We start from the raw sequence: 17880 nt of genomic DNA on the forward strand, positions 1-17880 counted from the left end.
TCATAGTGTAGTAGTCCTTCAGCCAAGCTTATTATGATGCAGATTACAATGTACAAAAAGAAAATTATGCTTTTTAACTAAGACTTCAAAAAGACTTCTTCACTCTTTTTGCACAATTTATAACAGCTAAAAAAACCAATATTATTTAAAACTAAAATTAATAATGAATTACAATACTCATTTGCAGGAACCAACAGTCCCGTTGTGGCATAACTAATACCACAATTTATCCAAAGTTCCTTTGTAACCTTTCCTTAATGCTCTTCTTCAACATTATTTAGATTTTAGGTGCCATTTGTTGTACTCCGTTTAATAGTAGACTCAAAAACACATTTTACCCTAACCTGTATCTGTAATGTAATTATCTAAATAATAATCTCTAGATCTATTCTTAAATACTTATTTTGTTAAATCAAACTTAACAAGTCTGATTAATTAACAAGTTTATTTAACATGCATATAGACTATTCTATTCTATTCTGTATGACTGTCCAGCTCTTCCCCTTCCACGCTCTGCTGCCTCCATATTGCCCAGATATCAGGAGCGCCATTGCACAACGCTCCATTGGTTTAACACACAACATGAGGAAGGAGTCGCCAAACTGCAGCACAATCAATTGGTTTTTAATGCCCCGAGAAGCCCCCCAAGCATTTGAACTAGGATGCTTAGCTAATTTGATGTGATTCACTGAACTGATGGCAGAATGTGTGTGTATGCATGTGTGTATAAAGGGCAGTCTGCTGTGTTTGTAGCTGGTAGTTGATACGAGCACGGGTCATAAAGGGAGACAGACTGGTATCTATGATTCACTGTCAGCAGTGACAGCTGGGGTTAGCACCTACCAGCCATTTGGTGACAGAAAGAGCCAATGGAACACAAAGGGGACGGGACCATGGGGACTTATATCGCCACATGGCTACTGCTGGCATGGAGGCATGATGAGATGTAGACAGTACAATGTGGCTGCTGGTTAGTGGCTAGTGCCAAAGGCTTCAAGAGGCCCCATGACATAAGGCTGAAAGATGGATGACCATCAGGCATCGCATGGGCTGGTAAAGAATAACCCGTATGGGCCACACGTATGGCAATTCATAACACATACAGTACATACAAACATGTATCGGCAAACACGCACAGTTACCCAAGCATAGATGATGAGGCAGTATATACTCTCTCCATGTGATGACAGACAAACCACAACACCACATGGCCGAGAGCCTGAGAAGACGCCAGAAAATGAAGAAAACAGTATGCACATTCAAGCAAACGTGTATTCTTGTACTGTGGATGCACACGCACAAGCAGACATGCAAATGTATTTGTGTAGAAAGAATGCATGTACACACTAAAACACAAACGGGCTGCACTGCACATGCTGAGCAGTTATACTATTAGAGGACTCTGTCACGTTTGTCATTCACCTTGTAATACTGTCTACCACCTAAGACAGCTTCATTTTCACAACAGGGAGACTCAGCAGCAGCAGCAAAAACAGCAGCTTGTTAGCGAGCTAGCTTTAATCCAGCCTGAAACGAGTGCCATAAGGAAGGAGCATACCTGCCTGAGAGAACTGCAAAGTATGGGAGGGAAGGAGGTGGCTGGTTGAGTGAAGATATGTGCAAAAAAAAAAAAAAAGGCAGGAAGTTGTGTGGCTGAAAGGTAAACTGGGCACCTCACAGGGCAGCTGCAGCTGGGTGTGGGTGTGTGTGTGTCTGCTGGGCTGGTGGCCTGCTGCGACCAGATTACATGTTCACTGTCCCACAGCGGGAGTGGAAGTGAGATGGGTAGGACTGAGTGGTAAATGGCCACAGCGGGGAGCCACGCGGCTGGTTGAGCACTCCTCTAGTGAGTGAGTGCCAATGTTTCCCAGTTTGCTCAGTGGCAGGGACTCTAAAGCAGTTGTCTTCTTGACTGACGCTTACAATGTTATCCACATTCGTACGGACTTCATTAGCCAAACTTGGTTTTTCATTCTGAACCATCAACAGCAAAAGCTAAAAATATCATGATGTGAAAATATCAGGTAGTGTGTACTGATTTGTGCCTCTGTGCCGGTAACAATGAACCGATAATATTTTGGCCGTCAAAGTTCAAAGCTAAGGTCATTAGGAACTCACAAAACAGCTACAGTATTCAGTTGTAACTCTAGAATTCTAATCATATAAGAGGATAACATAAACTAATGCAATTTTATCTAACACTGAAAGGTCATTGCAAGGTCACCTTCATTGGGATATCATAAGGTTCTCCCAAAACTCTAATTTAGGAAGTAAGGGGAAGAGAGAAGGATTTAAACTGGTGGAGGCATACGACCCCGGTATCTGGGGAAAACAAATTTAATTAATCTAACAGTCTACACAAAAAAAATAATGACTAATTACGCTGGAACTGTGTGTTCTTACTAGTTTTCTCCCTATTATTATAACACTTTTGGGCTGGTATCTACCCAGTGTGTAAAATATTTGTTGCAGTATAGAACTCTATAACCCCGGGTTATAGATCCAAACTGTAAGGTGCTACCTATTCACCCATATGCATATTCATTTGCTCATTAGTACAGAATAGTGAACCTCGATATCAAAGCATGACTTAAATTATGCGGCTGTGAGATTCATTAGAGGTAACTTCAGCAAAAACTAACACAAGTTACCCTGAGGCTGGTCATTTCTTTTCCAAAGACAAAATAACTTATTGTATCAATAAAATTAGAACCACAGTGCAGAATTTACATGCATATTATGAACCATACTGTGACGCAGAGTCCTAAAAATGTGCTTTATGTAGAAAAAAAAACTTCACTGCACTCCCTTTTCCAGGCTAATAGAACTAAGTACCCACCTTATTAAAGAAGTATTGAGATTTTCAAAAAGTGAAGCTTTTTTTAAAATAGTGGTAAAGAATCAGATATATTTGCCCTTGACTGGTAACAAGTCTTTTTCTGTGAACAAACTGAGAGCAATGAAGTAGATTGAATACGCTTCAGGGGCCACAACAAGCCTCAAGCAAACACTAAAAATCTCTGGCAGAATGATTTAAAATCACTAAGAAACAAAATGAGAACACTTATAGAGCTTGGATCAATTAAAAACTCAACCTTAAAACAATTTGGTAAACCACTAATGTGCTTTGTTGTTATAACAACAGAGAAGGAAAAGTATTTTCAAGCAAGAGTGCGGGTGAGGCTTCAGCGATAGGAAAATAAAACTGGATGTGCAAGCGGGGGTATTTCAGGAAATGTGAAAAAGCCTTGAGCCACCTCTCCTGCTTGAAAATATGTGCAGCGATTTATTGAAACATGTAAAAATACAAGAAAATACAGTATATAACTCTGCAAATACAGATCGTAAAACTCTAACGAGCTTGAAAATCAATATTTGGTATGACCACCTTTATTCTTCATGACAGCCTGAACTCTCTTGCTCAAGTTTTCTTGTCGTTTCTTCAGGAATAGTTCTCCAGGTTTTTTGAAGGGCATTCAAAACTCTTCTTTGGATGTTGGCTGCCTTTTGTTCTGTTCACTGTACAGACGATCCTACACTGCTTCAAAAATGTTGAGCTCTGGGCTCAGGCGAGGCCAATCCATGACTGATGGCAATCCATTGGGTGTTTTTCTCTTCAGGTATGCTTTTGCTGCATTGTCACTGTGTTTGGGATCATTGTCATGAAAATGAAGCTCTTGCCAATCTGACACTTTCCAGATGGTATTGCATGGTAGATCAAAATCTGATGGTGCTCTTCTCTGTTTATAATTCCATCAATTTTGATAAGATCGTTAACACCACTGGCTGAAATACAACCCCGAACCATGATGGCTGTAAGAGACTATATATATATATATATATTTGAAATTTGGATTCATTACTCCACAAGACTTGGTGCCATTGTTTTTTAGTCTAATTCTTGTGTAATTTAGCATACCTCAGGCTTTCCTCTCTGTTTGTCTTCCTTAAGAATGGCTTGTTGACAGCCATGCGTCTACTTGATAAGGCTTTAGTAAACAGTAGATCAACTGGATCAACTGAAGGGCCAGATGCACCTCACAATTCTTTCCTGTTTGTTAAGAGCATGGCTTTCAGTTATACCAGGTTTTTGGCTAATCGCTCGTTCTATGCCTGTCAAACTTTTATTGTTGCCGTTTTTCATGAATTTGAAGAAATGGGAACAAATTATGGCTGCTAGTAACAAAGTCCCTGAAGGTACTGTTTAAAAAGTGGTTCTCTGCTAAGTTTTTTGTTATGTGTAGACACGCCACCAGTTCATTTCTTGAGTTAGGTTCCTTTTTAAGATTGAATGATTCCCAGGTCAATGCCAAGTAACTTAACAAAGAAAACATTTATCTGAAAATGGTCAGGTACAAGGACTGGATTGAAAATGAGTGAAAAAGCAGCCGATGTCCAAAGAAAAACTTTGGAAGACCCTCATGAAGCTCGAAGAACTATTGTTAAATGCCACTTTAAAAAGGAGAAGAAATTCTGTACAAAGAAATGAGAGGGAACGTTTGCACTGTACTTCTCTGTGAAAATGTAATTGACCTTGATTTAAAGAATAACATCCAAGAAGGTTTCGTTTTTACTAATATTTAGGAAGTAGGACTTTGCCAGTTATTGAAATGTTAAAATGTGAAATTTAGTGACCAGTACAAACCTTCTGAAGCTTCTCTGTTGTCTCTCTTCAAAACAGAACTGAATGTGACTGAAGGCAATGTGATTACCTCACCGTTAAAGACCGTGTTGCTCGTGAGCTAAGTCTAATTAATATTAGCTTTTTTCCCCCTTGTCTGCTGTCTGGGATGGTAACCTCAAGCAGCAGTCTGTCTTGTGCTGTGGTCTGGTAAATGACTCTGAATTGCTTCCTGGCACTACCAAAAACATATAAACTCCACAAAGCCTCCCAAAAATAAAACAAAATGTGTTTGTATACTTAGGAGAGATGGAAAAATGTGGTTATCAGAATTGGGTAAAGTGCTTCGTATAGTAACTCCAGGACCGAAATGGTGTAATCATTTGGCCAGAAGTAATAGTGGCCAAGTGCATGTTAGAAATTGAGTTGCTTTAACATTTAGTCTGCAACGGAAGAATAATGTGGCTTAAACGTTTTTTCAAACAGAATCTTTTTCTGGTCAGTCACATTGTGCTAAATATAAAAATGTCTCCATGTCGTAAACTATTTTCAGGATAAATTTAAAAATAAAAAGTTTCGATTAACAGCAGATCAGACTAGTTGAAAATCTGTGATGCGCATCCAAAGGGTGGATCCCCAGCGGGGACTCAAGGGCAGCTGCAGTACTTCAGGTACATGGTGGAGTACTTACTGTAGGTTGCATAACATATTGTTGATGAGGCATCCACGTACTCTGGACCTGAGGAGAAATATAGAAAATGTAAAATGATGGTGGCAATATAAAATTTTCCTTTGTCTTAGTAAGAGCTGAAACGTATCCCACATAATACAATAAATGCAATTCAAATAGTCCCAATATGTTCAAATACTCTTCAGTCTGTAAGTCTTAAAATGATTGTGCTGGTTTTAATGCACCAAAATGGCTGAACTTTACACAGATTAATTTGTGCCAAAGAATTACTAGAAGAATCTGAAAGTCTGGAGGCAGCCCATCTCCCTCCTGCCTTCCCATTATTGCCGGCAGTACGTTGTGCGTTGAGCCCGTAAAATGAGTCTTTTTCTGTATTATAAGAATATTAAAGCTCTGCCCAGTGCTGTTGGAGCAGGGGTGAAAGGTCAGGGACAGACCTCTAGAGAAGACTCACAAAATACAAAAAGCATTTTTGTTTTAATCTCAGCATAAAACAGAACAAAGAACTTCAACGCTACAACCAGAGGAAAAAAAAAAAACAGTGACAGATATGCATATTTACAAATGTAGATTCAAAAGTTAAAGAGATGGAGAAACAGTGACAGTGGAAACTATAAAGAAACCGGAGGAATGGACGATGAACAAACAGAGCTTTTATGCTGGAGAGAGGAATTAGACAGCTTGTAGCAGACAAACACACAGACTGGCCACTGATCCTGGTAAAATGATTAGATTAAACAAAGACAAACATGGAATAATCTGCTGTAAGAGCAATCAATCCTCTGAGCCAACCCAAATGCGTGATTTGGATCCATACCTAAACAAGCCTGATATTCTATAACGCGGTGCCAAGTCTGCTTGTTTATACACGGCAATATTTGTTCTCCCCAGCTGAATGGGACAGCAGATAGACACAGAGAAAGCTTATATTTAATCACTTGTCTTCTGCATTTTCTAACTAAGATATTGCATGACCGTCATGTGATTATTGCAACAAGAAAGGATGGCTTTACACTGGGCTTAAGGAAAAAATCGTGAGAGAATCATGGTGAAATCTTTGCTGGGTAAATAAAAAAAGCCAGTCTTACATATACTAACGTGAGGGAGGCTCACTCACAATTTATCTGAAGCAACCAAAGATGAAAAAGTCCAAACCTGAACCGATAAGAACACAGTGAACACAATGGGAGGCTAGTCCAATCCACTGAAAAGAAACAGACAAAGAGACCTCCAACATATTTACTTCATAATCTCAGCTTCCTTTTCAATTTTGTTCAAAGCCCTTACGTCAGATCTTTACAGCCTCCTCAGGTGTTGTACAGATTCTTATATTATTAGATTAATCTCAATTCAATTCAGTTTTATTTATACAGTGCCAAATCACAATAACAGTTGCCTCAAGGCACTTTATATTGTAGGTAGACCCTACATTAATACATATCATATGACCCCCTATGAGCAAGCACTTTGGCGACAGTGGGAAGGAAAAACTCCCTTTTCACAGGAAGAAACCTCCGGCAGAACCAGGCGCGGGGAGGGGCGGGGCCATCTGCTGCGACCGGTCGGGGTGAGAGAAGGAAGACGGGATAAAAGCACCTCTCAAACAGTGCAATGTACAGCAATGTTGTAATGTGTTTCCTGATAGCTGAAAATGTTGTAATGCACTGATAATGTGTCCTCTGGGTTTGTTTGGATGCTGAGAGATAAGTCCCAGTTTGCCAGCTGTGAGACAGTTGTGTTCACTCATTTTTTTACTTTTGGAACCAAACACTACCATCTTAGGTTCGTGAAAAGACTGTAGTTTAGTCCAAGTTAACAGCAGATATATGACAAATGCGTTTATCTGTGGGATGTTAAAAACAGCAAAAGGGCTGATGAGTTACAGCATTAACCACTTCAGCAGGACTTCACTCCCAGACATCTCCCAGATAAAAATAAACCAGAAAGCCAGAGACTGATCTGTTATCAGGCAGGAAAGAACGTGAGGGAAAACGTGCTAAGTTGCTAAGTGTAACACAAAATATAAAGAGATCCAAATGACTGCTTTTGAAGATTAGAGTTAACTGACTCGACCTGAGCTGGCTTTTCCCCAAAGCACCAAATTACAGCTTTTACAGAGTTGCTCAGAATTACAGCAGGTAGAGTAATTCTACATGAACATTAGTTTCACTGTGAGTGAAGGGTAAAATGTGCACAACCTAAGAAGCTCCCTACCTCTGGCTGAACTTCACAGCTTATATTATAATTTAAAAGAGCCTGTCAGCCAACAGGCCAAAAAGCCGGTAAGTCAGTTGTCGAGCTGCATGGTCAGCCAGCTGGCCCTCGTTCCAACCAGTCACACGTAAACCCAAACAGCCAGCCAGTTAGCTAGTTAGTATGCCTGCCAGCCCCGCGTCCTATCAGCCAGCCACATATTTAGTCAGCCAGTGAGCCAGTCTGTATAAGCAGTGATGTAAACCAGGCTCACGGCTGGCTGGCGGTACTCGTTGAAATCTTGGTAGCGATCTGGCCTGGACTGTCTCCTGTCATGCGGATCATCAAAGTCGTTTTTTCCAGGAAATGAATCCAATCGTTATTGAGGAGCCAAGCATAAAGAACGCCAGAGTACCGCTGTTGGTATGGGTCATTTGCAGATCTGATAAATCAATTCTATCAAAAGCTCCAAAATATCAACGCGACACAAACATAAAAGGAGGAATGACACATACAGTCATTTCTGCGCACCTTGAGATTTTCATTACAAAGGCAATACTTTTCATCATAAAAGGAAGTGATTTCCTTTTGTCTTGCATATATATCTGCCTGGCTTGTCTTCTCCTTCTTTCTTCCCCGTGCCTCTTTGTACTTGAGCAGAAGATGAAGGACTCACCTTCCTGCCGTGACTGGCTGAAGGGCAATATTACAGGAAGCGGCGGCAGAGCTGCCCGATATTGAAACTGTGAGGATTAATATTCCTCAAAAGCCTGGCCATTGTTTTTGATAAATCAATTTGGGAAGCCTTCCGAGAGCGGATTAGAGGCGCGCCCTGGCCCACTTTTCTCCCTCCTTCTCTCTCCTCTGCCCCTCCACCACAGGTACTGGACCAGAGTTTTAATCAAGCGTGCCTCAAAGACGGGCGCCGCAACCTTCAGCAACACCCCTCCTCTGCCCACCCAGCCGTGCCATCGCCATCACCTAAACCTACTCTTTCTCTCTCTCTCTCTCCATCTGTCTCTTCTATTTTCTTATCTATCCTTCATCTCCTTTCTCCTGCTCTCTATCCTCGTCTTTCTGTCTCTGCATACCAAACAGAGGCGATGTTAAACGATAGTGTCTGATCGAGAGGGCACAGTGGCAGCGTCTCTTGATGTTTAGATTCGGCAAAGGGTGTTGCATGAAATGCGCAGTGACGGAAAATAGTTAGCGCTCCTGACATATCACAGGGCCAATTTTTACGATCCCGCTCTGTTCTGTTGCATTACTCCACTGATCGCAGCAGTGAGGAATGCAAACGTTCGCTCTGGAAGTGGAAGGACTGGTGCTGAAGCTAGGAAAATAAAATAAAAAGAGATCGAGAGAGGGAACAAAAGAGGTATGGACTACAGGAGAGAGGAAACTGTTTCTTTTTCCTAGATACTTTCATTCTTGATGGGTGTGTTTCTTTTTTTCTACCTTGTCAGCCTTTTTAAAATCCCCCTTTTTCTTTGCCGCTTCTGTTCTGATCCCTGGCGTGTTTGCTGCCTACGAAACAGATGTCATCAAGCACAGCTGGAGCATCGAAGAAACAATGAGGGAAGAAGCGAGAGCCTCATGCTGTTTTGAAGCCCACCCCCTCTTTTCCAACCCAAAGTGCACAAAATACACAAAGTATACTCTCATATACATACACACAGAATCTACCCATATTCCAGTGCATTATGGCCCACCTGATATGTGGAAACGGGGGAAGCAGCGATGAAGGGCGTGATGGAGGTCTGTGCGATCATGCGGTTGGTGGCGATGCTGTAAGGCGAGGAGTAGAACCTGAGCCGAAAGGAAAAAGGAACAGAGGAATAGATTTGAGTAACTAACAGTAGAGAGAATACCTAGTTTATTTGCATTGGGTGGTTCCATGTTACGAGGCTATTAAACGACTTTAATAGAAACATCTGAAAAATGTACAAGACTATTGAGTAATACAGAATATTTGGTATGCCTCAAATCTTGCATTAATGACACTTGTAAGTGAGCAGCAGGGACTCCTCAAGGCTGCGCAAACAGGAATGTAAATTCAGTTGCGCTTAATGCTCAGGAGGGCTGAGGTCAGGTGACTGTAGAGGGAAGTCCATGACAGTCAGTACTGCTTGATTGGCCTGAAAGGTAATTTCTTCAAAGCTTCGAGGTGTGCTGGGAGTCATTACCCTTCTCCACACAGCTGGAAACCAGAGGGTGTGCATATGTCTACAGAAAGGACTGCAGCTTCTAAGTGGACGGGGTGTGGTTCGTTTAGTATAGGCGTCCAACTCTGGAGCAGACAAACATCCTCTGACTCGATTACGTCCACTGCATTGTTGACTGTATGTCTGATGCAAGGAATATTCTCCTACTGCCTTACATAAAAATGAATCCATCAGTAAAATGAACTTGTCCATTCTCCATGGTAAGATATATGGTATATGCTCATTCACAACTTGGCCTTGTTTCCCTCTTCATCCTCTTCAAACTGCTATTAAACAGCCGTCTGTGTTGCTTTTCTATTTCTCAGTGAGGCAAGCTTGATGTGTCACCCTTCTCATGGTGTGGTTTCTTTTGGTCTGCTTGCTTAAACTTTAGTTTCAACTTCTGAATATTTGGCTTAGTTCTCATACTGGAATTTACTTAATAGAGCAATAATAATACGCTGGACAGCTGATGGACGGCCATATCTGCAACGGATTACCGATGCACTCAACACTGGGATATAGTCAAGGAAATCTTTTTCTGTGTACTTGGAGACCTTCTTTGTGTAATTGAAAGACTTTATTTTAATGCTGAACATCTAAAGGTGCTGAATCTCCCCGAGATCCCCTGGGAGGTTAAGCGGGATGTCCAACAGTCTCAGCAACAATTGATGAAAATCATAATACTGGCCAAGGACAGGCCAACACTAATTCTGTAACGAGCCTTGAAATCACTACATACAGCATCAACGGCGACCACATTATAGTTTGACTTTAACGGTCCGGTGTTGTGAAAATGTGAGTCAAACACCAGCAGCTCAAAAACAGAGTTTTCATTGTTTTATTATCCATGTCAGATTGTGCAAAATGTAAAATGATTTCAATGAATGTGAATGACACATAAAAGTGATGTTGTGTAGTTTGCTTAGTAGTTTGGAAACTTTGGCAGCTTGATTAAATATAAAAGGTCAGTTTATGACAAAGGAAGGAGCTACATTAGTTTTCACCCAACGCTGGGATCGTGTGCAGTGTTTCAGTTTTTCTAAACGTCTTTTTGCTTTTGGTTTCTGAAAGTATACAGTTACATTTTATGCAAATATTAACACTGAGGAGGACATGTAAATTAAGTCCCTCAATAATATATATATGCATTAATTATGGGTAATTTGCATTATAATTATATACAGCACTAAATTCACCAATTTGAATTTGAACTATTTATGTACCTGTAAGAAATGTAAAGTAGCATTTTTTTAAACTATGCATTACGTTTTTTGTTTTACGTTATTTTTCTTCTTTTCTAGAGAATGATTATTTATGTATATTGTTTTTATTGCCCTCTAAAAAATCTGGTTCAAGGTGCTGAGAGCGACACATTTTTCTCTTTCTCTCGCAGTTTTGTATCTTTGGGATCATAAGTTGAGGGATTTATACTGAAGTAGGCTTTTACATTGCAGGGCGTATGTAATGAGTGATGCTATTCATCCAGTGTTGTGTTTTGGTTGAGACTGACTCACTGGAGGATAAGTGGTTTAGGAAGTGGGAGTGAGGTGCTTCCTGTGAATGACTGAGGACAGAGGGAGATAAAGGGGAGCCTCAGCATTCTCCTTCCTGTCTCAGCACCGTGGGGAAAAATAAAACATGACGCGGGTCATTTATTTCCACAGCACCATGACATGAAGACACACATATCTGAGTATCCAAAGACACACACACACACACACACACACACACACACACACACACACACACACACACACACACACACACACACACACACACACACACACACACACACACACTCGCCATTTCTCACCTGACCTCACCAGTGAAAACCGATATCTGAACTCCATATAGATTTCCTTAATCAAACAGTAACAAAGTGCAGACACTACATTAATCTTTGTGTATGACAGTAGTATCGACTGGGGTTCTATGAGCCAGGAGGTGAGTGTATTAGCTGGTGCCAAGGATAGATCAAGTCTTACCCATTCTGCATTGCAGCAGGATCATATGTTAACGCCATGCCAGTCTGAAAGAGAAAAAACAACAACAAATTATACGGCCTATCAAGATTCATACAGTATGGGAAGTAATATTAAAATGCTGAAGCAAAAGAAAATGTGACAACTTGTCCTACATTACCACCTTTTATATCAGTTTTTTCAGTGTGACAATGTAGTGTCATCTGCTGTAGTAAAAAGGAGAAGGCAACAAAAGCAATCAATCTCACTCTAAGTGAGAAGCCAGTTTCTGATATTTACTGACAGACAAAAATGAGGAATGGCGATTTGCAGCGAAGCAGCAAAACACACAGAAAGAAGTGGTCAACACTTTTGTTTTAAGCCTACTTTTCAATAATGACCTAAACAAAGCCAAAGAGAAGACTGTGGCTGGAACACAGTTTGATCAATGTCTTGTCCTTCTTTTTTACAAAAGATGTTCTTCCATAAATTTGGTGACATGATTTCAAGCTGCATTTAACCCTTTTAAAGTGTCTCTTATTTATATGTTTATATGTTGTCGTAAGTCGGACACTGATGGCTTTGCTGATCGAACGTACTTCTGTGAAATACAGTTAGAGCCATAATTTGTTGGACAAAAATATAATTTTTGTAGTTTTAACTTTATAGACCACCACAATTATTTAATTGTATAGGACTTAAGTGCAGACTTTGAACTCTAATTCAAGGGGTTTTACAAAGTTGTTGCATAAACGCAGTTTTCAAGGCCACATGAGGCTTACTCTGTTATTATTCAATAACAAATGAAACAGACATAATATCTGAAGTTGAGCGAGGCCATCCTCATAATCAAAAACTACAATAAATCTATCAGACAGACAGCAGAAACATTAGGAGTGGTACATTCTTAAAAAGAAGGAACGCACTTGGCCAGAGCAAAAGGTCTGAAAGACCACACAACAAAGTGTATGATGACAGAGGCACTTCCATAGCTGCGGAAAAACAACATCAAACATCTAACCAAGCCAAGAACACTCAAGGTAATAGGTGTATTTTTTGTCAAGGTCTACAATCAACACAAATGTAAATGCAGAGAGTTTACAACAAGCCACTGATTACGCTCAAGAACAGGAAGGCCAGATTAGGATTTGCCAAAAAAACATCTAAAAGAGGCTGCACAGTTGTGGAAAAATTCTTTGGACAGATGAAACAAATATGGAAAAATACAGACAAGGAGAGAAACCGCCGAATCCAAAGCATACATGTGTCATGCTGTAATTCCTAAACAGTCCATGCGAAATTTTTGTGAAATTCCTTGATGTAAAGTTGAATGTTTGCCCTTCAATTGCATTATAATTGTTTGATTTCACGTTCACTGTGGTGATGCACAGAGGCAAAACTATATAAATCACGTCTTTGTCCAGCTAAGTATTCAAGAAGGTCACAGAGTAATTTTCTGTACATTTAACCACTTCTGCTACCTCTAAATCACAGTGTTTTCCCCGTACGGGCTACTTGTATGTCACCTGTACGTCAAAGGCAATGCTGTTGATATACTCCTGCACTATTGTGACCAAGATAATTTGCTGTACATTTATTGTACTCGAAGAATAACTTGATTAAGATCCTGATTGTTTTTGTCCAAAACAAATGAAATCAAATCCAAATCATCTCATTTCAAAGTGGAAAAACTGACAAGTGACAAAGCCAATGTGAGGGAAAGCTTAGTCAATAGGACAAAGTGAATTAGTATCGAAGACGCGCTTTTCTATTTCAACCACGTATCATCGTGTTTTTATGAATGAGAGGAAATAAAGAAATGGCCTTTGGAGAGAAAAGAGAATGAGTGGAAAACTGAGTTCCTTGTTGTGATGGTGTGTGTACATGTGTCTAGGTAAGTGTGTGACAGCAAACCTATCCATGAGTGTGTGTCTGCGTGTGATTGTGTGAGGCCCTTTTTTAGAGTCCAGGAGAGAAACCTGTGTGCCGCAATCCTTCATCTGCATTCCTGAAGGTTCTCTCCCCCCGAGGAGAGCTAATCCGATTTCTTTTAACAGGAGGCTGCTGAGGATGGCAGATTTCATCAGCATACACACATGCACACACTACACATTTACACACACACACTCATTTTTTGCCCTTCCTTTCCCTCACTTTGCCCTCCCTCCCACTCCTTTTCTTCTTCAACATCTTGTGTTCTCCTTTCTCTCTCTCCGTTCCTCACTCCCCTCATCTCTTAATCTACCCCTCCCATCTTCCTGTAAGTCTTTTGCCCTTGTTCCCCCAGAGGGCTACCTACACTGAGCTATACAGTTAAGGGAATAGTGGCTCAGAGGTCCAAGGGGATCAGTGAGCCTGGACCGAGCCCTCGAGAGTGAGCAAAAACACAGACTCTCCACCAAATGACAATGTCCTTGCTTAAACTAGGGATGTGTAGGGATCCAGGCATGGACGGACCTTTGTGTCTAATTTTGTGTATTTACACAACTGGTTGTAAAAGGCTTTCAGAGACGTTTTATACCAAGCTGTAAAGGCCGAATGCAGCCACTCAGTCCATGCGCTTTGTAATTATTTTCTACTTTAAATTTGGTTTTGCATCTGTGAACATCTCTTTCTGTAAATCCATACATGCAAAGGTCTCTGTGCATGTATTTATACTCTCCCTTTACATGAAATCCAAGATCAAGAGAGTTGCATTGCACGCCTGTCAGCATGTTTGCGTGCGCGAATGTGTGTTCCCATGCTCGCTAATAGCAGCGGCAGACATGGCCAGCTGTCTCGGTGAGGCTGATAACTCCCCTAAGTGCTGCCCTTGGTTCCGCGTGTTGATGAATTCCACAGCAGAGAAGCTCCTGACCGGAGGACCCTGCATAGCCAGTGACTGATTACTGATGCAGTTAGCTTTTGGCTCCGTCAAAATGAGAGGAAAGGAAAAGACACAGACAGACTGTGTATCCGTCTTAGCTTGATCCAAGACTGCAGAAAAAAACTTGACTTTAATGCTGTACAGACCCCGTGAACAAAGCTTGGCCCTGATAGAAGCTCCCATGAACAGACCTGACTTTCGAAGACCAAGTGGCCGTTTTTTCATGCTTATGCAGTAAATAAGACTTACTGTACCATGTATTTTCCACTAGAATATGTTCTCCCTTCTATGTAAATGTAAAACGATAAATATGCCCTACTGTACCCACAGTAAAATCCCAAAATGTAGCACAGTGACAGATGGCTCCAAACTCATGAAAAAGCCATAGAGTATGACTCAGTTGTTTCTTTCTGTAGTCAATCATTAATTCAAGTTATCAAGTTTAGCGAGTTGTGAAGAATTATTTTGCATTAATATCATTTCAACTGTGCTCTAGGGTTTACAAAATGAATTATACTAATGTAGTCTCAGTGAAAATGTGAATGCATTTTATCATGGCAATAAAGCAGCTTTTTTTTTTTTTTTAGCATATTATGTATGAAAATGCATGTATGCAAAATTGTGTTTAACAGAGTTAAAAATGTGAGGACAGCCTACACTAGCGGTTTTAAAGACGTCACCTGTTCTTTCCTGTTGCAGAAGTGGTTTTCATACTTATTCTGACACCTGGGCGCCCTTCAGAAGCTGAAAAAGTTCACAACTTTTTAACTCTCAACAACAACAAGAAGGAGGAGCAGCTAAATTTTAGTCTAATAAAAGACAGCTCAACAGCTAGTTGTGTTTATTTTCTTGTGCTTAAATCATATTTTGAAAGCCGTTTTCAAAGATGCACCACAACCCTGAGGCTTTCTAGACATTACCCTGCACAAAAGAATGAAAATGTTTGGCAAACATTAGCCAGTCTTTACACTGCCAGCTTTCTAGTACAAAATCTGTCCAAGAGCATGGATATGGAGCAGTGCAGATAAAAGTGTGAGACCATGTGAACTTCCTTCTGCAGGCAGCTCCTTCGCCTAAACCGAGCTGAATATTTCTAGTAATTAGGACCCAGCTCATCTGATAAATCTCTTGCCGTGTACTGCATAGGAGTAAGGGCAGCTTCGACTCGATTCTCCCAATGTTTTTTGGTGTTCATGAAAACAACTCCACATCCCCACTCCGTGCCCCAAGGATGACCCGCCAACTCCTTCCAAAAACCACAGGAAAACCAAGTCGAGTCATCGTCTCTGTGTCCTCACACACGCTGACCCGCTCCCTCCCTTAATTTTTTGCCTGCTATACACACATTTGCTTCTTCTGCCTTGTGGCTACACACACAAACACACACAGGGACATCTGTCAAGCTTTCACACAGACTGGAAAGCCGGATGTTTTTTTTTTCATCCACACTCATTCCCCTAGAGTAGGTGCTTGAGAAGTGTGACTTTGAAAGTTTTTATGTGCGTGTGTGTAGGAGTGTGTGTTGGTGTAAAAGAGTTAGGATGTGAAGAGAGAGAGACAGAGAGAGAAGAATGAGCACCCATGGCGCTAGGCGCGCGAATGTGTGGTGGAAGAAAAAAAATGCAGTGACTAATATGTTTGTCAGCATGAGACAGCGAGAGACAGCACTTTCTAGACTCCCACTTTGGGTAGTTTACAAGAAAATCTGTCATATATTTCTCAATCCTCACCACCAGCCACCCTGCAGCACTCAACCCCTTGTAACTCCTGACTGATCATGCAATGTGTTCCCTCTCTCTTAGTCTCAGTGAGTCACTTGCTCTTTCTCTCTCCATATGTTGCTGTGGGATCTGGGAAGACTTCAAACACAGGAAGAGGAGACAGTAGACAAAATGGAAGAGAAAGAAGCTGTGAGGAGGGAGTGTTTAAATATGGGTGGAGGAAAAGGGGGAAGAGTGATGGAAAGCTAAAGATGGCGGTAGAGTGAGATTTATACTGTAGAAGGAGAAGGTAGAGAGACATGTCGGAAGAGACAGTAATGGATGGCGTAGGCTGTTGCTTCGCTTCATCTGTCTGCCACAGGGAGCGGAGTGAGGAATGGCCTCAGTTCTTATAAACAGACTAACATGTGATGGCCATCTCCCATCTCCCCTGCCCACAGCTGATCAATGACCACACAGAGGCACACACATGCTTCTAAGGGCCATCCACTTTATTCTAAGTGTAAATGTACGCAGAATGCACTGCAGTATCACAGTTTTAGATCAACCAGACTTTATCTGCAGGTGATCTGAGTTGCATTGTGATCAATGTTGGCTGTAATGCTTTCCAAAGTAATGCATTACTGTAATCATATTACAGTTCTTCAGTAATGCAGTCATTTACCAGAATTACTGTACTAAACAAAGGTTCATTACAAATTTCTTCTATCAAAACTGTTTGTTTTCCTTAAGTTGATTTCGGTTTGGGTGCAGGGAGGAAGAAAACGGTGGAGGGATGTACAACTTTTGAGGACTGGAAATACCACAGGAAAAGACAAGAGCACGGTGGTAGAGTGCAGACTTCACTAACAACAGAAACAACTGCATTATACAGCTAACACAACACGGGCTCTTTGCAAACATCTGCACAGACAGCATGCTAACAAAAAACTAGCAAAGAGCCCAGAGTGATGTTAAAGCTGAGTGTTTGCAGACTCCCTCAATAATACAGGGATTTTCATCCGCATGTGGAACTGTAGCCTAAGGTTTAAAAACAACTTGTAACTATGTGACAGTACATTTTGGGTAACGCTGGTAACGTTGCAAGTAGTATAACTAATGACTTTCTCTCGGAAATAATCAAGTAACAAACAGCATTATTTTTAAGAAAAGTAACGAGCACCGTATAATGCTTTGAGTAATCACCCAAACATTGGACAGGATGTGACTCACGTGTAAATGCAGTCTGTAGAGAAGAACAGATTTTCTTAAGAAAACTGTAAGGTCACCTAACTCTGGCTGTTGCTGGCATCCCAAGGGAGCTCAGCAAAGACACAGATGTGACACAAAGCCCATACAGCAGTATACCTTTCCCCGACCCAAGACCTGCCATGAATGATGATAAGTCTGCTGCCTCTGTCTCCCAAATCTGTAAGCAACACTGTATAGCAAAGTCAAGATTATATAGATGCCTATTCTTACCAGATGTAAGCACAAAGGTCTATTATTAGCTCTCAACATCAGCATAATGTATCAAAGCGAATGTTAGGTCAGCAGTCTGTATCATGTTGCTGTTGTTTAACCTCTATATGATGTCGTCTTTACACACCAAACAGTCGTTTTCATATTAAACCACCTCAT

The 17880-nt window shown here is 40.9% G+C and overlaps 1 protein-coding gene across 3 annotated transcripts in view; it reads right to left on the reverse strand.

The window, feature by feature from the left end:
• The window catches only part of LOC101479418 (RNA-binding motif, single-stranded-interacting protein 3), a 313618-nt gene that overhangs the window by 25019 nt on the left and 270719 nt on the right, over nucleotides 1-17880 (reverse strand). For all 3 annotated transcript variants that reach the window (XM_004549004.4, XM_004549003.4, XM_076879451.1), the window contains 3 exons: nucleotides 11698-11741; nucleotides 9218-9314; nucleotides 5313-5360 (listed from right to left, as the gene is read on the reverse strand). In XM_004549004.4, the coding sequence (XP_004549061.1) occupies nucleotides 5313-5360; nucleotides 9218-9314; nucleotides 11698-11741 (189 nt within the window). The remainder of the gene's footprint in view (nucleotides 1-5312; nucleotides 5361-9217; nucleotides 9315-11697; nucleotides 11742-17880) is intronic.

The sequence above is a fragment of the Maylandia zebra genome, linkage group LG22 (assembly GCF_041146795.1).
Source record: "Maylandia zebra isolate NMK-2024a linkage group LG22, Mzebra_GT3a, whole genome shotgun sequence".
Taxonomy (NCBI): domain Eukaryota; kingdom Metazoa; phylum Chordata; class Actinopteri; order Cichliformes; family Cichlidae; genus Maylandia; species Maylandia zebra.